This window comes from Notothenia coriiceps, unplaced genomic scaffold (genome assembly GCF_000735185.1).
Source record: "Notothenia coriiceps isolate Sejong01 unplaced genomic scaffold, NC01 NC01_scaffold00005935, whole genome shotgun sequence".
Classification (NCBI taxonomy): Eukaryota; Metazoa; Chordata; class Actinopteri; order Perciformes; family Nototheniidae; genus Notothenia; species Notothenia coriiceps.
The window spans coordinates 214,617-240,275 of NW_011338636.1; the positions used below are offsets into that span (position 1 = coordinate 214,617).

Here is a 25,659-nt window from a genome sequence, read left to right on the forward strand (position 1 = left end):
AATGGCAGTGATGGTGTGCAAATGAAGCTAAGTGGATGAACAGTCGCTCTGTGATGCCACTTGTCTGTGAAAACTAAGTATATAAACAGTAGATGATGTTTGAGCGTTCTGGCATATGCAGGTTTCTTTTCCAATTATGCCATTATTTTATCTCCAGGAATGCACCCTGTATTTACTTAGACATGTGTGTACCTTTTAAATTATGGTAATGCAGGGCTGCTGAATTGCTTTAAAATAAAAAAGATGAGTAGATTTAGTAAAAACAGAAATGAAAAAATAATTGATGTTGTGTAACTTTATTGTACAGCAACTGAGCACAGTTACCGAGTCTATTTAGAAGCAGTCAAATGAAACACATGCTTGTACTCTATGTTGTCTTTGAGGTAGGAATATAGACAAACATAGATTCATTATTGATGTAAATAACACAATAAAGCCAAGCTTTGTGTAATTGGCCTTTGTATTCAGACACCTCAGAAGTTTAAGCAGCGATAATTAAGAGGCCCCATCTGAGAGGTGCCACATGAGCGGCTGTAATATGTGAAATCACACCTGAGGGTCTACTCAAAATTAGTCACCTGAGGGGTTTGTAAAGCAGCCATGGGAAGGGTTAATTTATGACACAAACTCACAGCCCTCTACCAATTGTCACAATTGACCAAAATATAAGAGAAGATTACCAGGGATATGTGAGTGTAAATTTGCTTTTTAAATTAACCACAGGGCTAAATAATCCCGATAACGGAACATCTTTTCTTTACGTGACGAATAAAGCATGTTTATATTCTGTCTAAACATCAATATAAGGCACCTGCTCAGAGCTCCACAAGCCGTCCCTGGGTAAAAGCTGAGCGCTTACACTTAACCTCCATTGTGCCCCGAGCCCCGTAAGGAAAATATCAGTTGAGGGAGAACACATCCTCCAGTGTAATGTTGATTTAGTTTCCTCTCGCTCCCTGCATGAACTGTGTTTTCTCTGCTAATGTTGTGCAAACGGTTTTGTCTTTGCGTTGGCTGTGCGTTGCCATCGTCCTCAGCAGTGCATGGGCACACTCATAGGGAGAAGGATCTGAATTAATAGGCTCTACTGTGTACGGCCAGCCGGCAGGGAGAAAGGGGCGCGTGTTTTCTTAGGACTGGGGTGGCAAAGTAAAGCATTCAGCCCATGGCCAGCGCAAAAAAGGAGCTTTTTGTTTTTGGGGTGGGGGAGAATCCAAGCATTCCCCAACAGAACACAATGAATGAGCTATTTTGTTCTGCACATTTTTTTTTTTTATAGAAACAGAACTGTATAATGTTGTTTCTCCATAACTCAGTTCTCTAAAATACCTTTTTTTCTCTTTTTAAATTTCCCTAATTTCTTTGACATTTCTAGAATTTAATTCAATCTGAAAATAAATATTTTTTAGGCTGTCATTTCACCTCTCCTGTTTGATCTTTTGATCAGCTTTAGGAGATGATATTTGAGATATTGATTATATTTGAGTCTCAATGCACTCTTATAAAGTTGCCCCTCCCGACAGGCCTGCTCTCTGCTGAACAGCAGAACGGGCTCTGTTGTTATGTATGGCCCCAGCAGCTGGGGGGTAGTCAGAGTCTCAATCTATGAGGACGGGACAGAGGGGTGTGGACAATACCATTACACAGAGCAGGGGTGGTCTTCTGTGTCACAGAAGGACAAAATAATGTTTCTAAAGTGCAAAAGAGGTTTTTTTTCCATTTAATTTGAAATAAACACTGAATAAAGAACCACATTGAAATATAACACAGGCAATGCCAAATTTAAAGGAAATACATGTATATATATTTTCACAATTATTTGATACAACCCAAAACACTAAAAAGTAGACCGACAGAGAATTTATGTTTCTCTGCTTGCTCCAAAGTGTTGACATGTGATTTTTCAGACCTTAAATACCACATTATTTCCTAAGCCTGACATACTTAAATCCATCTTTTTCTGCTCCCCCTTCCCTGTTCACATCGCATGGTTGTAGCTGGCTAGCCCGTGTCAAATGTTCTTTCGTATCTCACACTCCCCCACTGCAATGAGGGTCCTAGGCGTTTCACTTATTCCCATTACCATACAGCGAGGATGTATATGCAGGGTAATGATGCCGGCCCCAAACCACTTGTACGTTTGTTTATGTCTGTTCTCTTCTTTCTTGTCATTACACATGCTGTTTGAGTGAGTCCCTGTGGATTTGACCAGTCTCTGAGAACTTTAATTTTACGGCAAGACCTTGAAAAAAAAAAGAAATCCTTCTTACCTCCATGTACACTGAACCCCCAAATAGGCTGGTATTCTTAAGGAATATAACACTGAATTTCCTTTTTAAATCAATTTGTGTGTTAAGGATCTTATGCATAGTGTTGGTGCGTGCACGCAATGATTTGACATAGTGTAATTTTGTTTGATTAAATCTAATATATAAAGGTGTGCTTTTGGTTTAGTATTGAACGACGAATGAAAATAAATAAAGACTGTGATATGAAGAAAAAAATTCCCCCATTAACATGCCATTAAAAACAAGCCTAACTAAGGCTTCACTTTGATATGTATTTCTTATACAACTCTAATTTTATTTTAGACGGATATATTTAATTTAAAGAATTAGAATAATGTACATAATTTATACTTAACCTACAAAGACCACATTTCATGAAATGCATTTTTGCATCTTCATCTTACTTTTTGTAGCAATGCATAATTTAAATGTTCTTGCACAAGCACAGAGTTGTTATCTTTTATAACTATATTTTCGTCTGCCTTTTTAACATTTTGCGTCATACTAGAAGTCAAGCTCTTATTATTCTTCCCACAACATTAAATGCTGACACTACATGAAATAAAAGCATTGAGCAGAAACCCTGTTAATAGTAGTCAGTATATTAAGCAAACAGTAGCACACAGCTTCATCAAGAAAGAGCGATAAGATGGAGGAAAGCTGGAGTGGAAGGATTTGGGGTGGGGTGTGTAAGGAGGGTCAGAGGGTTGGACTACCGTGCTTTCAAGCTCCCATCGACTTAATATAGACATATTGAAATGGCTGTTTTCCAAGAAGGCTTGTTGTACTGTGTAAGGAATTAGTGGAACAAGAAGTAATCTATTGGTTATTCCTTCTGGATGGTCTGACCTCACTCAAGTGTCTGGATTTGATGCACTTTATCCTGAACAGCACTCAGTGTAACACATACAGAGGCATGACTGACGTGCAGTGTTACGCTCAAACCTGAGCAAACAGTGCCTGCAGTCAGACTTAGAGCTGTAACCCAACAATTCACAGGAAATATTATGGAGCTTCTTTTCTTTCTTTTTTTTACTTGTGCTTCTACACTGTTAGCTTTAGCTGTCTATCTTTGACTTTTGTAGGGAAGGGTGCTGTCCAACGATTTCAGGAAGGAAGTGAGGAGAAAGGTTAGAGATCTAACTGGGACAAGGGCCCTTTGTTAGTGGCCTGAACCTCTCCAGTGTATCAGCCCTCCCCATTTCAGTATGCCTATTTTCAGAGTAGAAAAGCAAGAATAATGTGCTTCGGTTTAGTGGGTGGTAAAATGAAGACCTTTAGTCTCGAGCATCAAAGTCTGCTTCAAATCTATTGATCTATTTGTCTGATTACCATTAGCTACAGACAAAGCCAAACACCATCTCATCTCTGTGCGATCAATGTGTGTGTCTGCGATGTAACTGTGCGGTTGTATAACTGGCAAATAAGTGACCTGTAGTAAAGGAGTAATATGTGCTTAAAAACTGTTGATTGTTTCATGGGGGAAAAAAACCTGAAGCAACACAGAGAATTCAGCAGCCCAGAAGTGCTTCCACTGAGTGATTTTCCTCCTGGTTAGGCTCCAGTACAGTGTACACCCAGTGGGCTGTGTACACAGTGGCGGGTGTTAAACATATCCTGCTGTCTAGTGTCAGTTTTACTGTGTGTGCTGCTGTTGGGATGTAGCCAGACTTGCCAGCTTCCTAAAGATCACTTTCCCTTTAAATGGATCACAAAAGGTGATTTCTACTCGCAGTTCAGCGAAGAGCAGGGGGGAACAAAGTGTGAACTATCAGTTCTTACAGCAACAGCTGGAGTCTAACCTCCCTGGGTGAAATTAAAGATCCCCTCCTATAGAAAATGTGAAAGAGAAGGTTAGCGACGGAGCTAAAGAACTGGCAGATACTAAAGTGTGGAAGTAATTTTATTAAAATGAGATGTCAGTGAAATGTGAGTCCTCTTCTAAATGGTTACTGGTGATTATGATATTTTCCTAATAGGGAAAGTCACCTATTATAATCTTTCTCCAGAATTAAGAAAAATACCTAAAATCCTTTTTTATAATTTTTACTTTTTACAAGTCTACTCGTGGCAAATGAGTGCAGATTATATCCAAGATAAGCATATGTGTGTGAGAGGTGTGTTAAAAGGTGTCAAGTAGCAATTAATGAGGATGTTAGTCCCAGGATCTCACAGGTCCTTTCAAGCTAATAACCATGAAACACAGTGTGAACGAGGTAGGTGTTTGTCTTTTTTGCCCCTTTTGTCTTTTAATCTTGTTAATACTGACTGACTCGGCAGTAAAAACAAAAACTAGCCCAGTTCCCTTCACATAGCACATTGTGGTGCATTGGGAGCAAAAAATAGTGTGGATCAGTGCATGGAGGTGCAAGGGGGTTCAGAAGGAAACCCAGCAGGGCGGCTTCATCCCTCCTGGGTGCTCTGTAGAGGCTATAACAGACAGTGAGGAACATGGGTGTTGACAGGGGCCCAAGTCAGTGCTGTAATGCGCTGTACATCTCCATTAGCACTCAGCGTTTTGGAGCTGCTAGCTTTTGTTTTGTAGGTGAATGCTTGTTTCGATAAAGAAAAACACCACTAACATTTTTTTATCCACACAAGTATGTTTACGTTATAGCATAACTGAGCTTAATAAAAGTACATTTGATACAAGCACAAATATAAAATGTTTTTTAAATCAGGCAGCTTATATTTATTTCCCCAGAAAAGTGATGAAAAAATGAATTGTGTATTAGCAAAATTGCGTTAATCGGTTAATGCAGTTTTACTGGTGAACTTGAGAGTGTATCATATTGTGCGTGCATTGCACACATGTGCATGCACACAGAAGTGCTACAAGAAATAAAGGGAGCTCTTTCAAGTCAACCCTGTCTTTTACACTTTGTGCATTTATGCATCGCAGATGAGCCAGTCTCACCCCGGGATGGGCTTCAGTTGAACAGTTAACTGAGCTACTAGGTGATTTGTACAACACACACTCAATAACGTTAGAATTTTGTCAAAAGTAACTTGTCAAATCTTAAAATAAAAGTGGGACTAAACAGAATAAAGAAAATAATTGTATAAAAACGTTGTCTGTAATTTCTCAGCTGATAAACCAATAACTCTGACACTATTTGTATCTATATGCTATCCTACACGCAGTAGAACTGCAAGTTGGTTCTATTTATCAATCGTCAGTGTCTCGTTGAGAGGGAAACAGATTGCGTGCTGGCCTGAAACAGACTTCATCAGGTCATCTGAATTGATGATACATGTTGCAAGGCGGCTGAGTTCCCCCAGAAACCTCTGCTGGAGTGCTTGCTGGCAGAGACGGGGGCCTCCGCCAAGTCTGTCTGACTGATCACTACAGATGCTCCTCTTCAAGTATTCCGAGTCAGATCCTTAGTGCTGGGTCTTGAGGGACAAACAATAGCACCTGTTCCTCATAAGATAGCCCATTCATGTATCTTTAATGAAGCCTGGGGGCAGATGGTGTGAAATGACATTATCCAGTACTTAGCAGTGCTAAGACAAAGGAAGAGCAGTGCCAGCACAACAATGCGGCTGTATTTACGAGGAGAAGGGAGGACGCTGCCCAAGTGCCCCGCTCACATCTGCTCCACTTCATTCTCAGACTCCTCAAGATCATCTTGGCAATAGAAATATCCCGGGCACTCAGCCCATACATAGATGAACTTGAGGGTAACTCTTAAAAGGGGGATGGGTTTGTAGTACAGCGGCAGAGTGGAAGCTACATAGGAGCATCATTTCTTTCTGTCTGTTTTCTAGAATATATTTCTTTATTTTATTCTTCAACTTTACTTTAACAGTCAAATAAAAAAAAGCACTTGTGAAAATGTTATAATCTGCTCAGCAACTTGCCAGCTATTAATTGACAGCTCAACTAACCTCCACTATTTGTTTCCACCTTGAAGCTCCTTAGAATTTGATTTGCCTTTCTCTGACATTAGTTGCCGTAAATTAAACTTTAATGCATGGAGCTCATTACTGCAAATCACAGCTATTCAAACTCAATGCATTTATTTCCCCTTCATTGCACATTCACACTGTCTTGCCTCGATGAATCTTGTATATTCTGCTCCATATTTTAAGATAATAATAGTAATAAAAGCTGATATCCCAGATGAAATGACATAATTTACATTTAGTGCTGAGGAGATACATCCAAGTATGACTTTAGCTGGCTGTCTCTCGGTACATATACTGTGTATAATATCTCTTTTAATATATAATATAATATATATATTTCTATTAAATTAGTCAATGCAGTCATATTTCTCTGCTAAGATTTGAAAAAGTATAAGGATCAAATTGTTTGCTGGAATGAATTGAAAATAAAAAGGATAATCAGAAATATGTTTATTTTCGAATTGAACATTTCAACAATGCACTGTAAGATGGTACAGTACAGTCTCAGAAAGTTGTTTTCACTAAGAAGAGTGTTTGAAAAACATTTGAGTCAATATCCTTGTTTGGAAAATTGAATAGTAAGTTACTTTTAATGTACTAACAAGGCATGTTAGTTAATTCATGAAAGTGTATGAAGTACCCTGCAACACACTTGTAACATACTTGGAAGTATGTGGACTTGAGGGAGCCCTTTTCTGCCCTGTGACTACCGCACATTCAGCAACAAACTCCATCTGGTTTTACAGTCCAAACACACAGACAGAGCAAGGCTGTGTTCCCCAGTGTCCCCCCGCCTGTCACTAGCCCTACCTCATGTTGTGACATTAATTATTGTGTTTTTCCATATGTTCCATACATGCGAGGCCAAGATGAATCTTTCATCCATTCAGCGTGGAAACTTGGAACACAAATCCCTATAAAGCAATGTTTTATTTAAGGTCATTTGTCGCAGGCTCCTTGGCCATTTATTTTTCTTCACTAACAGCACATTTTACAGAACTACTTTTGGAAGAATTACATACTTTTCTATTCTTCGATAATGCACTTTCTGCACTTGCACTTGTGTAAAAGCTCAGTAGGCATAAAACAGTTATATTTATTTAGTTTTCAGTCTAGCTCTGCACCTCTGGACAGATCAATAAAGTAGTTTTAAATAGGTTCAGCTTGCTAGCTGTGAGAGAAACTGGGTGCGACTACACCGGTAAAGGGTCTACCGGGGGAGCAACACGGTCTGAAAAAGTGGATATCATAGCAGACCTCAGCCAGAACACGGGGGGAAACCGTTTGCTCAGAGCAGGTTGATTTCATGCCCCAATGCAGCGGCAGTAATTGCACCCAGACCCGTTTTATTGCGAGTTGATTTTAAGGGGGGATGAATGGAGAAACATTCTGTAAAGTGTTTATTTTGGGGGATGACCTTTATTAACCCATTTTCCAGGCAGGTTCCCCTGAGGTGGCCTGGCTCAGTGCTAGATTAACCCTCGCAGGCCCATGGTAGCCAGGCTGCTCCCCATCATAGTGTTTCAGGAAGCAGAGAATGACAGTAAGATTGGCCCTTGCAACATGTGTGCAAAACCCCCACAATCCACTTTTGAGACACAAGCTACTCACCCACCCTTGACATACACGTGCAAGGAGTTTTGTTTGATATTCCCAGTAGGCAAGTCAGCAACAGACTGGATGGTGAAGGTTAATATGTGAGTTGAAGAGACAGTCAGAGAATGACATTAAAATGAAATACAGCAAGGGGCAAGCCCTTTTCAACTGCCTGCTATTTTTCCTCTGATGAAAACAGTAGTAGTAAATTACCGGATTGTCTTCAGGCTTTTATCATCTATTCTAAATAAATACTCGTCCAAGATTATGTGAGCAGTTGATTTTCCCTTGGGGGGAGGGCCTCCAAAGTAATACATTCAACAATCCTCCTGCTAACATGTATCTATTGCAACAGCAAGGGTGTAGTGAATGCCTATTTTAACATGTACAATGCTTCTCTCTACAAGCGTAACAGACCTACTGAGCCTCTTTGCCCTCTGTCCTGCATGTCGCTTCATCTAAGTCATGCTGTAACAATGTGCTTATGCAGGCGCCTTTGATGTACCGAGGTGAAATTGTGGTTTGGATTAAGAGCAGGCGTAGCTCGGCCAGGTATTGTGTGAGCACACGAGGGCAGTCAGTGCCGCGGAGCCCCCTGTCAGCACGCGTTAGCGAGAGCTGTGATCTGGTCTACCCCTGAGTGGGCTCTGTGTTTCTGCCTATGCTTTGGCCTCTCTCTGATCTCTGCTCCCTATCTGTTCAGCAGGTCCAGGGTCACATGCCTCCGCTCATGATCCCCATATTTCCACACGACCAACGCACTCTTGCAGCAGCAGCCGCCGCCCAGCAAGGATTTCTCTTCCCTCAAGGAATGTCTTATAAGCCAGGTATGCTTGCAACAAATTCTCTCTGTGTTATGTCTTTTCCCTTATACTTTTATTCATAATTATGATATTTATTTTACATGTTATTCTTAAATTATGAAGTCACACTTGAGGCCCTAGGCAATCCCTGTTCTGTCTGAACTTGGGCATGAGACCAAGGCCTGGGAATGTTCTAGTCCATGTGGAACAATAGACATGGGTAGAGAAAGAGAAAAATGTCAACATGTCTTCAACATGAAAGTATTGTGAAGTGGACTGCTAGCTGTAATTGTTTTCCAAGTATCCCTTAGACTCGAGAACCAATAACTCAGGAGATAAAGCCTGAATGTAAATATTTGTTGTATGCATAAAAAGCAACCATCTTAAAAGTTTCTAACTAATAGTAAGACATTTAGAAGGTTAAGGATAGCTTTGGTTTGATTTAAAGAACAGGTTTTTCTGTATGCATGTCTAACTGTTTTCCTTGCATGTAACAGCATGCCTCTTTCTTTCCCTTTGTCTTTTGGGTTAAGTAAAATATATGCCTTCCACAGTATTCACAACAAATAAAAAAAGGTTTTACTGTATGAGAAAGGTTGACTGATGCCATGCCAAAGCAGCAAGTTTGTACACCCTTATATCCTTGTGATAAGTAAAACAAAAATAATCTATGGTCTAAATTGCTTCAAAGTCTTAGTGTTTAACTTCTCATGGCTTGCTCGGTTCCAGAATCTACTCTATTAGTTATTTAATCATATCAATCAAACTGAATTTGTTTAAAAAATATATAAATCACGCCAGGGCATGCAAATAAAAGGAGACAGTGTTATGTTGATGACACATCAATTTAAAAGAGAACAGGATTTATGAGGGAGCTTGAAAAAAGAAAGTCCTCTTACCTGTTATAAAGCAGCACCAAAACAAGGAACAGCACTGAAAATGGAAAAAGAAACACTTGGAAGTCAGCATGTTCGCAGCAGAACATTAAAAGGTGTGGTAGTGCAGTTAATGAATTAACTATAAAACCACAGGAAGAAAAAAAAAAAGTCAGCTATTTTGGAACTATGGAGCCATGACAGCTTAAACAAAGTGCCTGAGGGGGAGTCTTTTACCATGGTGCTTTCTGCAATAGGTTTGACACGGAAAATGTTTTAGTTCAAATAACAGGAGCTATTATGGAATCATGGTCAGGGGTCGTCATGTGTATAGTTCCTGCATAATTCATGAGTTCATGAAGGCAAAGCAAAGGGGGTCTGAGAATGACTCGTGTAGTCAGGAGAGGTATTTCAAAACATCTATTATTCCTCCCCATCCAACACAATATATCCAGAGAGTACAATGTTATCACCACCACCTGCAGAGTATACAGGATGCTGCCGTGTCCTTTCCCCATGAAGTGAGTGGCCAAGCATTCATTTCCAAGACTAAGGCACACTAATCTGATGTTATCATTATGAGAAAGCTCCCAGGGACCACTGCTTATGACCCCCAGCCCTGTGGTGCTCACATGGCAACCGAGTCATTTTAGCACCATAGTGATAGGTCATCACCTCCTGTACTGGCTGTGCTCAATGGCCTGGTGGTGCATGGTAGACAAGCACAGTCGCAGAAATATCAACTCATCTTTTAAACAAATAGACTTTCCTGTCTGTTCGCACTGTTTACACAGAGATGGCAACATTCAGTCTGATGTGCCTCTAATGGACCTGCAGAATGAACTCATCGTTTTGAGGTTCCTCTGCCAGTCTTCTTATAGACAGCCTGCTGACTGTTAACTGTTTCCACATTTCATCTTAAATATTTTATTTTTTGACCACATTTTTATACAAGATATCTTAACATAATGTAACTTAAAAAAAGAGAATCATCATCAGTTAAACTTGAAATCGTACCAATATCAGATTAATTATCTATATTCTTATTTTCCTGTTAGCCGGTAATAACGTAGAATTTAGAAAAGAAGATCAAGTTTGAGGGTTGTCGCCATGTACTTCATTCATCATCATTTGATCTGTTCTAGGAAAGGTCTCAACTACATCTGTCATCCCTCGGCAGATCTATGACTTATATTTCATGGCACCACATGAGCAGGGAAATATAGTCTGTCGTGACCATGGCGTCACCTGCATTGCCCCCAGCCCCACCCCCACTCTTAGCATTCAGAGTCCAGGCTCTGGGCATGGGACCAGCCATTGCCAGTTAAATAAAAAACACAGTTTTAAAAGCAATGCCCTTTCACCAGTGACGTTAACCTGGCACAGCGCCCATTCGGATGGAGACTGGTGCCTCGACTGTGTACAGCCTAGACCCATACGTTGGAGCCCGAGACCCCCCGGCGGCGGTGGTGTGCTCACTTAGCACATAACCCTCCCCAGGTTTCACATGACATCTAAAGACATCCAGCCATTTGTTATTTGCAAAGCCTGCGTCATAGACAGCATAGAGAGAGGGAGACAGACAGAAAGCGATACCAAAAAAGAGGTGTAGAAATAACCACAGTGCGCTCCTTCACATCCAACCCAGCACTATTTGAAACCACTTCTGCTGTGTGATTTTTATTTGCCACTAAATGGGGATTGAATTTCCATGGCTTGTATCACATTGTGCTGTGCTGTACAAGATTGCAAAGTGAGGCGAGCGGGCGAGGGCAAAGTGAAAGAGAAGGTATATACATTTACCTTGTCTGTGGCTTAATGGCTCCATATGTTTGTGAGAAGAAGTGACAGGCAGAAGTGGGGTCTGAGCGAAGGCCAACTACCCCTCCCCACTCCCACTGTGCACCCCACCTCCCCTCCTCCAGACACATGCTTCAAACCAACCTCCCCCCTATAAATGCTGAGCTGCACTGTCTCACTGGGGCTGTTCTGTCCGTCTAAACACACTATGGCGAGTGTGTAAAAGCGTCTGGTACCCCAATGGAGATCACTCATACAGCAGCCGTTCTTATATCCATGTCTGACAAACGTGCTGATGGCAGGCCAACGGTAGTGGATAAAAAATGAATAGCGCTGATTTGGACACCCATTCTTCCTTGCTTGGTCACAGCGATATGCGAGATAAGAATGTTAGCAGTTTTGTTTAACCCTGTTATTGTGACTACACACTTGTTCTAACCAGTTCTCATACAAGTGCTTTCCCTTTGCTGCCAAAGCTAACACTCAGAAACAAACAATGTAGTGTTGAACAATAGCCAGACAAGTCTACAGCTGTACGAACTGCCTGAAAGAACATGCTGGTCCTTTTACATAATCGCTAATTTAACACCACAGGACATATTTAACATTTATTATGAACACAGACACATGCACTCATAAACCTAAAAAGAACACCTAACTTGTTAAACTATGAAGTAGTTATTTTCTGGATACGGTTTGTGCAGGTGGAGGAAGGAGGGAATGGTGTGGAACGTTCCTAAGTAATCCTGCTCCAGTCAAAATAGCTTACCCTTTTGTTAATGCAGATGTTTGGGCTTGAAGCCGAGGGCTCGTTGCAATGTGCCACATTGCAGTGGCAAAGTGAAGGGCCCAGGATCCGTGTTGGCACTTGCCTGGTAGCTGTGGGCCGGCTCATTGTCTGAACCTGTAAGCATTGTTGTCTTTCTCTCTCTCTCTCTCTCTGACAGGTGATAACTACCCGGTGCAGTTCATTCCATCCACAATGGCAGCTGCAGCCGCGTCAGGACTCAGCCCCCTCCAGCTTCAGGTATGTACAGTACTATGACAAAGAATGCTAGGGACGCCCGCCAAGCCCAGGGTATAAAGGATGGCTAAGCAGCTGTACGCTAAGTAATGAGCTGCACACTAAATAATCCTTGAGGCCCCGAGCTCACACACGCTTATCACCTTACATATGTAATTTATCCCGTTTTATAGAAGATTTATCCCACTAGCTCTGCCAGATATAGGAGTTAGAAAGATAATAGTTATTAGAGGGAATGAGAATCACTTTGGTTGCCTTAATCACCTGCCAGTAAATTCATCAGGAGACAATTGACTGTGTAAGCAAAGAATCTCCTTTTAATTTTTTTTAATTTTGGATTTTTCTTCATCCCTGAGACACGATAAATAAGAAGAAAGAAAAGACAAAAAATATGGGTAACCTAAATATGTTCTCATGATACGTTACAAAAAGTGAGGCTGTGTAGGGGTTCTCAGACACATAACATGTTGGGATAGGCTCCAAGCCCTACAGGCTCCTCCAGGACTTTTCTCACACATCAATTAAAAAAAGATGAACCCAGGTCAGGGCTTACAGTACCTGAGGCTATAATGTTTATTACAGATAATTGTCTCCGTTCTGCCCTTCACATTTTAAATATCATAAATACTACTGTTACAAGGGCTTCTTTTAGCCTGGTGCATAACCCTTGCTAACTTTTTACTGACTTTTATTTACAATAAAAAAATCATACAAGTACTGTAGCAACCCAGCTGCTTGTTGCTTCTCTTAATTAGCAGTTTGCATTGCAATTCTCAGTAAAGTAGATCTTAAATCTATTTGGAATCATAAATCAGTTCTTTGGAAACAAAAGATTAAAAAGCATCTCTCCTGACATGTGGTTAAGTGGCCAATGCTGCTTTGTCAACATGGGGGAAGAGTTATTGAAAGCTGCAACATGTGATGCTCAACATCAGATATAAAGATGTCAAGATTAAACACGAAAGTTCAAGACTGAGGGTGAAACGTGTTGCATACTGATATATGTGGCATTTGTCCTTCTGAGCCTACCACTGTCAGTGTTAACGAGCCTTGGCAAGTTGGAACAATGCTCGCAGCTGGCTCTGAAGAGCTGTGCGTCATTATGCAGCCATGAGAGGAGTGATTAGAAACATGCAAGGTGTTAAGTATGTCTGCTCATGTTAAAATGTGTGTCCTGTAAGAGCAAAAGGTGAAGGCAGTGTATGTGAATATTTTCTGGGGTGTATATGTGTCGCTTAGTTTGTGTATCATGGAGATGTCTGTTGGAAAGGAGCGGTAGTTCAGACAGGCATGCAGAGTCTATTTATATTGGTGTATGAGGTCAGATGAGACAGTCATATATCTGAAGGTTGGGGTGAGGAGGGGAGACGGGTCTAGAGTGATTAATTCTGATTATGTATCTAACCCTGGGAATGGGCAAAAACAGTGCCTCCAAGACCATGACTTGGCCGACCTTTACAGAACACAGTAAACAAAAAGAGGTGCATTTTCCATTAATTGAAGTCTGTCAGCCTGTCACATATTCAGTCTGCTGGCTGCTATTTACCCTGCATAGAGACTCCCCTTAAAACAGCAAGGCAAGTCAAACATGCCCTTTTCTACATAGCTGGGATCAACAAACCATGTGACTGCCACCACTTCCTCTACAAAGCACTGGGAGCCTGCTCTGATTAAAAACATCATATCAAGCCAGACATGGAATTAAGTTAGAGGTGTCTCCTCCCCTTTAGAGCAATAATAGCACCAGTGCCCTCCTTCAAAATTAAACTATTGAAAGGTATACTCCAATATATGTGTGAGAGAGAGAGAGAGAGAGAGAGAGAGAGAGAGAGAGAGAGAGAGAGAGAGTAAATCAAAGCAAGGATCCAGAAAAAAGGACTTCTTATAAAACAAAATCATGACAAAACTTATTTTTGTTGAAAGTACCTGTGACAGCACTTTATGCACTCTAGGGCTCCTGTAAAAGAAAAAATGTGATGACTACTTTGAAATGAACACATTATGTCCAGTGTTATAATGATGCAACTTGTAATTAAAATTTCACAAAAATTGAAATATTTCAGCGAACCACGCATAATACTTACTATTGAGTTCATGCTACATGCAACATCAAGTATAATTCTCCCTTAACACCGTCCTGAACTTTTCTAGTTTTACTTCCAACCATATTCTTCACCACAGACACACACACAATCCCCCACACATATGGCTGGAAATGCTGCCCCCCCCAATTAAAATATCTCTTCCTGTCAGCTGCGTGGCAAGGTATAATTTTCACCAATTTACTGAGTTTAGATTGTGCAATATATGAACCTTAAAAAATATCTCATTGGAAGAATTAATTCCCACAATGCTGGAGAGGTAATGTGATCAGCCATCCAGTCAGGGAGGCTAGCCGCTCCGTCAGTCTTAATGTTGGACACGTAGCCTCTTCACAATCTCCTCTGTCATAACAGTCTGGGATCCCCCCCCATCCCCGCCCTTTCTCTCCTAAGAGAAGAAAACTCAACAAGGTAACAAAGGTTTAGAGTTGATAGATGTAAATGAATCTTGGAGGATGCGTTTGAGTGTTGGAGACTATAATTTTCTTGTCAATACGAGGTGGTAGCATCACTCTGTCGGCTGGCAGACTGCAAGTGGCTGTCACTAGGCATTGCTGTACCACTGGGCAATTTCACTCAATGTTTTCCTGACAGATTGGCTCTCGTCCTCAACTCACAGGAGAGGAGGCGGGTAAACTATCCCAGCGCGACATGCCCCTCTTCATTAGTGCCCACACAGAGCTGGGATGAGCTGAGGACCAGCAGGAAACAATGGCTCCATCCCTGCCTATCCTTCCATGATTACAACTGACACCTCTCACCTAACTGAGGAAATTGTGCTCAGATTGTACCCCAATCTGTCCGGACACCCACTATATTCAATTGAGTGTAGACACAAGAAGGGCATTTCCCTAATTCTACAAAAGGTGTTTCTATTTGGGTTGGCACTTTATCGCTGTTTTCGTGTTAACAAACTGTATATATCGCTTGCCTTTTTACGGAGCCAGTAAACAGAAGGAGGACTTTGTGAGAAAGTCCTTGTTATTTTAATCATCGGAAACAGAAGTTGGGGTTCAAGCCATTTTAAGGAATGTATTATTGGATAAAACAGAACATCTGGGTTCCTCGTATGCAGTATCACTGTTAGGACCAAATAAATCGAAAGCTTCTGCTTTCACTCAGTCAGAGCTCCTTTTTCTATCTCTTGCTGTCTCTGTCTCAATGTCTTGCTTTTCCCATTTCCCATCGACATTCTGAACCATTTATAAGTTTCTTAGTTTGTGTGTTTCTTTTTCGTTTGCTCATCTTGTCTGCGTGTTGCTTTTTTCTTTCCCTGAAGTGTCAAAGCCCATAACCTCTTTAGGCTTTACAGCACTGGAGGTCTAGCTGCTTGAGTTAAGACTTCGCAATTACCATCCGCCGTATTTGCCATGGCATCTCTCTAGGCCCACGATAAACCTGGTCCCAGCCTCGGCTCATGCTCCCACTGTAAAGATGAAAAGCAGTCTACATGCTCAGCGACCAGATTTCAAGCAGACACATCTGAAGGAGTACTCAGCCTTAGACGACTACAGTGATAAGAAAGAGTGTTACACAGTCAGGGACAAACAGGAAGAAAGTGGGAGAGCAGCAAACCGCACATTATCTTTTGTTTGGATGTAAATGCCTGTGTAGTACAGATGTGAAGAAACAGCTTCCATCATTAACAAGTGAAGCACTTTTGACTTTGAAAGAGGGAGAGGGGGAGAGGAGGAGGGGAGAAAGAGAGAACAGACATACTGTAGAGAGCAGCTGTTTCTGTGTTTATGAGCAGAGGAGCTCGGTCTTTGAAGGTAACCCAAAGCAGTGCAGCAATGCTAGCCGTGTGTGGAAGGCTGGCTAATAGGACGGCTATGTGAGCAGCTGGATGGAGGCAGTGGTGAACAGAGGGACAGATGGACAGATAGAGTGGATAATGCAGTGAGCTGCACTGAATGGGAGGGCTGGCTCTTGGGCCCCTGGGCCTGGAGAACATACACACACACTAACAGAAGACGGGCTGTATATTGTGTGTGTGTGAGATAGAGAGAAGGACTTCAACATATATATACTGTTGATATAAGATCGAGAAATAGAGAAAAGGCAAGCGGAGGGGTAAGGGCAGAGCAGGTTGGGCGCCAGCAGATGAGACAGATGTTAGGCCATACTGGAAAGCATCGGCACAGTGCACCAGGACGCCTTCCTCCACTCCTGACATCTGGGCCCAGCCTGGGTCAGCCTGCCCGGGCGCCCTGGGCAATGAGCCTGTACAAGCCTTGTGGCAAACGGGGCTGGCGCTGTGCTGCCTTTTAAATGGTGTGGTGCATTGAAGCACAGTTAGTGCACTCATATCCAGCCCAGTGCTTTGCGCCCAGGCCAGGCAGAGGTGAATGAGACATTGACTGACGGACAAACCCAGACACAAAGAGTAGGGCAGTATTCAGTCAACACTCACCTTATGTAAAATTCAGAGTTGGTTCATCTGTACTTTTCATGGAAATAGTTTTTTAAGGCAATTTGTTTCCCTTTTTTTAGAGGCTGCCTGTCTTAACATCAGCAGAGTGTGTAATCTCAGTTTAATGTTGCAAGCAGAAAAGTGAACATCTCCGTTTAACCTCTGCTTCCTCGAGAGGGCTTGTTTTTAATTAACAGAGGCTAACGGGCTGACCTTGGGCGTGCTGCACTCACTTTGAATCCATGCTTGCTGAGGTCTGCTTCGTCCACTGGGAAACAGGGAATGATGGGGTCAGAAGGAAGACCTTAGATTTTGTGTTTGTGCATCTCCTTATTTATGTGTGTAATAGTGTTTTTAGGAAACCTAAACCTTTCAAAACACAAAAAGTAGCACATAGTGAATTGTAAAACTAGTTACACACTTTTAATCATGGAAAAGTTTGTACTGCCTTTAAGCTAAGAGAAACCTTTTATAATAAGTGAATATTTCTTGTTTGCCAGATTTTTTAACATTAGTTTTTTTAATATTGCTTTTTGCCAATTCCTAATATAGTATAAGCCATACCTTAGGTTGCAGCTCTATGGCTTTACATTTTCAGGAGTTTTACTTGTGTCTTGAAAGATGTAATTGGTTCCCTGATCAAATAGCGCAAAATAACTTGTGTTAACACTGTAAAGGGAAAAAAAGAAAACGGAAAAGTCCTATGCTCCAGTCAGGCTTTTGCCTACTCCTCCAACACCCCAGAGTAGGAGCCTCGACTTTCAGCTTGACCCTAAATAGCGTAAACCTTTTGCTGCCACCACCTGGCAAGTAGATACGAAGAAGGGGTTACTAGATATAAGAGATTCAATTGGGGGAAGCGGGCAGATGTCTTCTGCTTAGGGAGACCGGCCTTGGCAGGACGCATGATCCTAAGCCTTGACATTGACACCTTCCTTTACTTTGTAACGTTGTTGCTTCCAACTCACTTATGTAGTGTCAAACAATCATTTTGTTATTCACTGTCAATGTACAATTTATATATATATATATTATATATTACATACTGTAATGCCATAGGAAATACCTCCACACTCCACACATTGAACACTGAGGTAATTCACGTATGTCCTTGAGCAGTATATGGTGGGTTAAAACACTTTTCATCTGTCTTTCCACCTGATTGTATTTATTGTTCTTTGGCTTTTTGAGGCAGAGTGTTTCTTTTTACAAGGATAACCATTGCTTCTCACCCCATGGCACTGACCTGCTAATCAGTGCTGAAAAGGGGCACCCTGACTGCGTCTAATTTGAAGCAAAGTCTAATTATGCTCTTTTTCCGGGACAATAAAGTTCTTCCCACTCAAGGTCAGGGGCATGCTCCTCGACAGGCCTGTTAGCAAACATCTGTCCAACAGACTCAGCTTCCGCTTCTTCACTGAGACTAGCCTGGAGTGACAGCCAGTGAATGAAGACTCCTCTGTCTCACTCCCTCTGTCACTCTCTCCCTTTCTCCTAAAACCAGCGTCCCCCCACACACACAGAGTGCCTTCACCACTGACATTAACTAAGTCTAGCTCAGATGAGAAGAAAATAGAGTTTGGTCTGCTCCTGTGTCCATTTGGAGACAAAAGGCTGTTTGTGAAGGAGGTGGGGGCAGTGCTATCATTGTAGGAACATAATCAGTCTGTCATTTCCGCTGCCCATGTGCTGTTGTTATCCCCTGGTCCCAGAGAAGAATGGACCTTTTGTACTGCCGCTTATGTGGCAGCGATAAAGTTTCTTACAGGAGCACATATGTGTTTATAACTGGAGATATGTGCACAGACATAAAGTGCTTTGTTTGGCTTTAGTCCCCATCTACACCGTCAAAGGTGAGGCCAGCTGGGCCAGGTCCCTTTTTCCCATCTACACAAATGCAGTCTTATGCACCCAGTGGAACCAGGAAATGAGACAGGTTGTGCTGATTGGCCAACGGAATATAAATTAGACTCTACCTGACAGCACCATTTGACTGAATGAACCAACAAACCATAAGGCTTACTTTGTGTGTAGAGAGCAGGCCAGTAGGGTGCTATCTGTCTGATGGGGTGAGGTTTAAGGCTACATGGAGTAACACTCTTTCTTAGACAGTAGCTCTATTTGACAGACCCCTGCTATTTGCAGCAGGAGACAAAAGCCAATTTCATCACTTACCTGGTGGCAAATCAATACAGGCCTGGAGCGGAAAGAAGTGTCAGCAGTAGGGGAGTACTGGGCTCTGTTGGAACAGAAAAAACGAGCACACAAATAATCATCAAATCAGTCTGGTATTTTCTTTGTTTCGATTTTAATAATATAAAAAACGGCACACAACTTAAGGTCAAGACATAAACCTGTAAATTTATTCAGGATAAAGTTTGAAATACTATGTCAAAAATATAATTCAACAGACAATTTTCAGTCTGTGGCTCACCAGATTTTTTTTTAAAACTTCAAAACCCCTTATATTAACCTCTTAAGTGGTGGAATTGTAAACATAGCTTTCTTGAGTTCAACCCTGTAACAGGCCTAACAGTTTTTTAGTGCTGCGCCAGTCATTTTAACCTCCCTCTTGTGTGGTAATGTCACCAACAGTTGGACATCTTACTGATTTAATGCCAAGGGAAATAACAGTGATTACATCAGTGTTCTTTGTGCAGGTTTCTAAGCCTTAATAATTCTTGTCTTTACCATGTTCTGTGATGGCAGTCCAACCGAGCTTGGGTTTCAAACATTATGGGACTGTCTCACATGGCTGTGTGGAGACGAATCCCAGGCCAGAAACTTCAATGGGAAGCTGTGTAGACCTAGAGAAATTAGAGATCTTTGCTAACACACTTGCATCCACTCTGAAAACTTTTCTCTGTGATGAGTGGAAAATAGGGGCTCCAAGTATTTTGAATGAAAGCCATCTCTGTGTGGTTTTTAAGACTGCTGTCTCTCTCTGGGTTCTGCCTTTGAAATACAGTTAAGACCTTTGATGGACGTTCTATGCCAGCCTCATGGAAAGAGAGGAAAGACGTAAAAGAGAGAAAGGGGGGAGATATAAAGGCAGACACAGAAGTAGAGAGAGTCCAAGGGAGGAGAAAAAACTGAATATAGAACTTTGAATGTTTACTGGATTTGGATGCTAACTGGTTTCTCTACCTCCCAACAGCAACTGTATGCCGCCCAGCTTGCCAGCATGCAAGTCTCTCCCGGAGCCAAGTTGCCTCCACTACCCCAGTCCTTCAATGCGAGTGGGCCCATTTCTCCCTCTTCTCTGAAGAATGACAAGAGTTCCTCCAGCCCCATCACTCACATCAAGGTACAACCCTCAACATCCTTCAACCTGCCCACCCATCAGCGTAGGCCTTGAGTGGCACTTGACTGATCCTAGCCTAGTTGGGGTTCTCTGAATAAAAACACAGTTCACTACTTCAGAGTTGCAGCCGGCCGGTGCTGAGCCCAGCCTCTAACAGCCCATCAATCTGTGAGGCTTTAACAAGGCTCTCTCTCTTAACCAAAAGCCTGTGGACATAGTTGCTATGGCTATGGCTGCTCAAAGCCAGTAATTTGTGGAACACATGGTTTCTACGTTTATTTTCTGCATTTATTTTTTTCATCGCCTTTTTTTCAAAGCAAAATTAAATAAAACTGGGCTATACTAATGCTTCCAAAAGTAAATCAAAAAGTAGAATAGACGTCTATGTTTGCCTTATGAACAAACCAAATGCTGGATGTGTTTTATGCTGCTGTATGGCACGGCTCCAATCAACCTCCATGCAGCATAAAGCGCCATGTACATCATTCCCACTCACTGAGGCCATAATCGGAAACATACGCCCATTTGGAGTAGTTTAGGGTAATAATATCACAATGGAGAAAGACTATTAATCATGTCTTGAAATGGTAGGAAAGCATTCTGGCTTTTTCTTCATATGCACACACATCCTTCAGGTCTACTGCCTCTTGGGATTTCAATTGAAGGAATGCCATTAAACTGACTCAACAATTGTAATTTCATCAAATAAATACAACTATCTACTTTTACGATATGAGAAATGCCGGGTATGCACATATTCTAGACTCATTCTAGTCAAAATATTACAAATACTGCCAAATATCACAAAATCTAATAAAATGAATTATTCATGAATGAAAAGCCAGTGCAACAGTCCAATGAAATTAGAATGCCTTAAGTTGTGTTTGTCTACTTTCAGCTTGACTGCATGACAAACTGTTATTGGCACAGCAATAACAAGGCCTTAGGGCAGTCTATGCTTGAGCCATATGTTTGGACAAGGAGACACTTGGGCTTTGAAAAAGACTTAACGACAGCATGAGCCCTAATCTGATTTAAAAGATGCTGTACATGGAGCGATTTTTTCTGTGCTAAGTGACATTTCTTTTCTGGGAGAAGAATATTTGAGTTGTGTCTATTCAGAATTATTCAGCATTTATTGTATTCAAATACACTGTGCATATGGAATTTGGTGTGTTGTATAGTTAAAGTCAAACCATTGAGTTTCTTCCCAAATTACATAATATATGTTTTTATAAATAGGCATATCAAAACATATGATAAAACCAAGTATGAACAAATGAAGAGTGAAATTACAAAAAACAAGTTAATGAAGTAGATAATGTAAGTCGACATCTGATGAATAGAACAGCTGTCTTTGATCATTGGCACCGCCGTTATCTGGTCATTATTTATTCTTCGAACAAGAGTGCAGACAGAGAGCAGGGAGGAGGAGAGGGAGAACAGATGAAGACGTACAGAGAGACAGAATCTGCTTTAATTAGTGTGAACAAAGGCGCTGGGCAACTGTGAAGAAGATCGCAATGGCACAGCTCCTAAGGAAGGATGGATGAGTAGAGGAAAGGAAAAAAGGGAGAAGGAAGAACCAGGGAGGAGGTGTGGGTCAAGATAGGGATACTATAATTAACCAAGAACAGAGGAGAACTGTGTGTCTGGGAATCCAGAGCTCCTCCAAATATGGAGGGGGTGGGGGCACCTACTCGCATCTGTCTTCTCTCATATACCTATCTCTGCTGCCGTAGGAGGAGGGATCACAGCCGCTCAACCTGTCTGCTCGGCCAAAGATGACAGACCTGGTGAAATGCCCCACATCGCCGACACAAAACATGTTCCTCGGCAGTAAAAGCAGCCCCAACAGTCTCCTCGGCAAGGGTGGCATTCCCAGCCCACTTGGAGGCCTGGGCCGTGCATCATCTCTTGGTAAGACCTTTACCTCACAAACAAGATCCGGCACATGCATATTTACTCTATCACTCACATCCAGGGAGACCACATTGAAAGGTTTAGGGACTTCATATCTCACTGTCAAGATGCCAGGTGAAGTTGTTTTCTCTCTTTTGGGAAGTGTGTGTTCCAGTGCACTCACTCTGCTGTGTGTGTGTGTGTGTGTGTGTGTGTGTGTGTGTGTGTGTGTGTGTGTGTGTGTGTGTGTGTGTGTGTGTGTGTGTGTGTGTGTGTGTGTGTGTGTGTGTGTGTGTGTGTATGTGTGTGTGTGTGTGTATAGATATTCTGTCCAGCCTAAACTCCACCGCGCTGTTCGGGGACCAGGACACAGTGATGAAGGCCATACAGGAGGCTCGCAAAATGAGGGAGCAGATCCAGAGGGAACAGCTGCAGATTCACCAGCAGGGCATGGAGGCAAAGCTGTCCGCACTCAACTCCGTGGGCCTCAACAACTGCAGAGCTGACAAGGTTAGAACTACTATCATAGAGTCTATCTCTTCTTACCCCTGATTCAGGCCTTCTTCATTGCAAGATTTTTCCATAAAGCAAGACAAAATGATGAGAAGTTACCACGAGCGCTTTGCTCTCCTTGCGAGTAGTGGAGGAAAGAAACTAATAAAGAAAGTGGAACATGATGATTTTGATATAGCAGTAATTCTTAAGGCTAACATTTTTATTTAATCCCTGTCCAGGGTGGTCGTACTGATAAGAGCTGGCATAGTTCAGTGGTGACATGTGTGTTAAGTCAAATGAGTATGAATATGGCATTTGTGTGTGCGTGTTTAGAGGACTTGCGTTGTTGATGTTGGTGTGAGGGCCGTGACAGGCCATGGCGCTGCCCGGTGCGGGTTAAGAAGACTCTGAAGTCTATGCCCAATTAAAGCAGACTTGCAGCCCTCTCCGTCCCCTGACACGGGATGGGGCTGCTTTGTACCAGGAGCACACACTCCCAGGGATTCCCTTTAAAAATATCTTCAATCGATGAGTCAATCAAGGAGAGAAAAAAGCTGTCCTCCTCTCTTCAGCTTGATGCCATGTTGCCAGTTGGCTGTGAGGAGCAGGCAGGAACTGGGAGCGATGCTCATTAATATTTCAGCACCTGACACTTTCAACCAACAGCCTCAACTAGGTCAATGTATATGTAAAAAAGTCAATGAATATCTATTTTGATTTCCCTCTAATTTGGTGTTTGGAAGAGATCACTGTCTATGCAGGTGGCAATCAACTATGCTCTTACTGAAGTGAAGCAAATAAATTGGTGCAGCCCAGGACAGAGATGCAGTTCACTTAGCCCTCACCAATTCAAACAAGAGAGGTCTTTACAATAATCAATAATCATCCATTATCACATTTTGTGCTGACGAACAGTCATACATGTGCAATGTCACAATGTCACCCTGTAAGCAAACAGGCCTTTTTATCTTTATTTAGTACACTAGAGCGGGTACAGCTGCCTCCCTACATCCTAAATATGGTGAGCCTGTGGTCAGCCAGGCAGCTGAATCTGCCATGACATGAAAGCAGTAACTGAACAATGCCTGTAAAGAGCAATTGTCAACAGGCAGCACATAACTACAGCTACATTGTCCTTAGAAGATAGAATTTAACCTTTTTTTTTGACTCCCTGCTTACTTAGTCTTTGTATATGATTTAGTTTTGTTTTCTCTACATTTTTGAGTTGTCCGTTGAACATATTTTAAAGCGATCATCACAGAGGAGGAAAATAGTTTTTCTCTTGTTCTCTGTAAAGAGATCTTCTGCTTGAAATACTCAGTCACTCCACACCTGTAATCTACCTTTTGTGTGTGTTTGCCGCCTGAGGAGAGGGAGAGTGTGTTTTAAGAAAGCAAGACAGAAACAGAAAGAGTGTGTGTGTGTGTGTGTGTGTGTGTGTGTGTGTGTGTGTGTGTGTGTGTGTGTGTGTGTGTGTGTGTGTGTGTGTGTGGGGTGGCAGTTTAAGGTCATTTGAATTAGGGATAAAAAGACCAAACATTGAAGTACTATAAAAAATATATATAGTACAGCAATAGTATTATATAATTTAAAATACAAACAAAAATGCTACAAAATAGAACATGTTAAAGAGAAAAAATGCATCTTAAGTTATTCAGGCTTCCACACATATCTCTGTTTTCATTACAACATCATTTATTGTCTTGCTGAATGACACCTTAACCGAGCTCCTGCTTGACTCTCCGGCTCGTGCAAATCATAGTGAGATATCGCCACCTCTTAGTTTCAGTGACACTGGCCCTATTAGGACGGTGTGAAATGAGAGGCACGCTTTATCAAGTCAGCTAAAAGAATTGCCCCATCATCTTCATCCTTCGGCTGCAATAAAGAACAGTAAGCTGTAATTCAGCAGTGAAACGAGAGGGAAGGAGAGAGAGTCTTTTGCTGATCCAAGCCTACAAACTAGAAAGGTTTGAATGCCCCTGATAAAAGCTTTCACTTTGGTCAGTTTCAGAATATTAATATTCCAAGAAAGCGCCTCACCTGACATAAATATGGTGTGGGCCTTTAATAGCTCCCCCCCCCCCCGGTTTCTTGTTTGGAAGTTTATCATAAAGAGGGCTTACATGGAGAAGAATCTGGAAAGGTAACATAAATGGGATTAAGGAGAGGTTAAGATCATCCAGCGTGGCTGTTAGAGGGGGATATTAAATATTGATTTATCCCACTGTAATGACCGGCCAGAGGAGTGGGTCTAAGTGCTGCTTACGGATGGATCAATTCATCTTTTCATTAAAAGTGTGTCTGAACAGTACAATGCATTCCTCCCTAACCTTTATCACTGTGACTCTAGTTCCTTCTCCCTCCCTGGCCATTGACCTAGGAGAACATGGTGTAGATCAGATGCTCTGTTCTACAGTATACAAGCCTTTAACCTCAGGACATGTAAAATATTCATGCATTACAGGAGCGGATTTCTTTCTAGTCTTTTTATTTGCCTGTTTTTACTATATCCCATCAGTACAATAAAACCTTTTACAACGTTTTCTACAATTTACCTTTTTGAAATATTTATCTAAAGGTATTATTGTCTGCAGAGGGCAATTACTTTGTTCCATTATTTACCATCTCCTCCTCACCCAGCGGAGGCTTTTACCTAGAATGTAGCAGTATGCCTACAGGTCAAATACAGTACATCTGAATCCATTTGTAACGATTTGAATTGTTTCCCTCTATTATGCACTGTAGCTATTACTGGACACGCTGTTTTTCAGGGTCACGGGTGAATAAATATCAAGCATCTGTATCTGTGTACGTTTTCACTCAGAACCATCGTCTTGTCATCAACATTAAGACCAACTGGAATATATCCTGCCATTAGATCAGCTACCTAGCACTATCTGCTGATAAATATTCATTTTCGCAGCAGATACAAATCAGAATTTATCGAAAAATGCAAACCACACCTTCAAATTGATTGTTCTGATATAAATTGCCTTTGCCCATGTTTGCCCTCCATGTGTTCATACAGTATATCCTCTCTCATATCAAAACAATATAAGTTTAACTGGGGTATAAGATATGACAAATTCCGAAGCTAATGCCTCATTTCCTCTTACTTCAGCTCCATTAGACATTGCATATG

At 41.7% G+C, this 25,659-nt stretch overlaps 1 protein-coding gene across 5 annotated transcripts in view; it reads left to right on the forward strand.

Annotated features, from left to right (window-relative positions):
• The window catches only part of sox6 (SRY-box transcription factor 6), a 130,313-nt gene that overhangs the window by 80,515 nt on the left and 24,139 nt on the right, over positions 1-25,659 (forward strand). For 4 of the 5 annotated variants that reach the window (XM_010768707.1, XM_010768711.1, XM_010768708.1 and 1 more), the window contains 5 exons: positions 8,500-8,623; positions 12,222-12,301; positions 19,971-20,120; positions 21,860-22,037; positions 22,342-22,529. In XM_010768707.1, coding sequence (XP_010767009.1) covers positions 8,500-8,623; positions 12,222-12,301; positions 19,971-20,120; positions 21,860-22,037; positions 22,342-22,529 — 720 coding nt within the window. The remainder of the gene's footprint in view (positions 1-8,499; positions 8,624-12,221; positions 12,302-19,970; positions 20,121-21,859; positions 22,038-22,341; positions 22,530-25,659) is intronic. The other variant, XM_010768709.1, reaches the window with a different exon arrangement.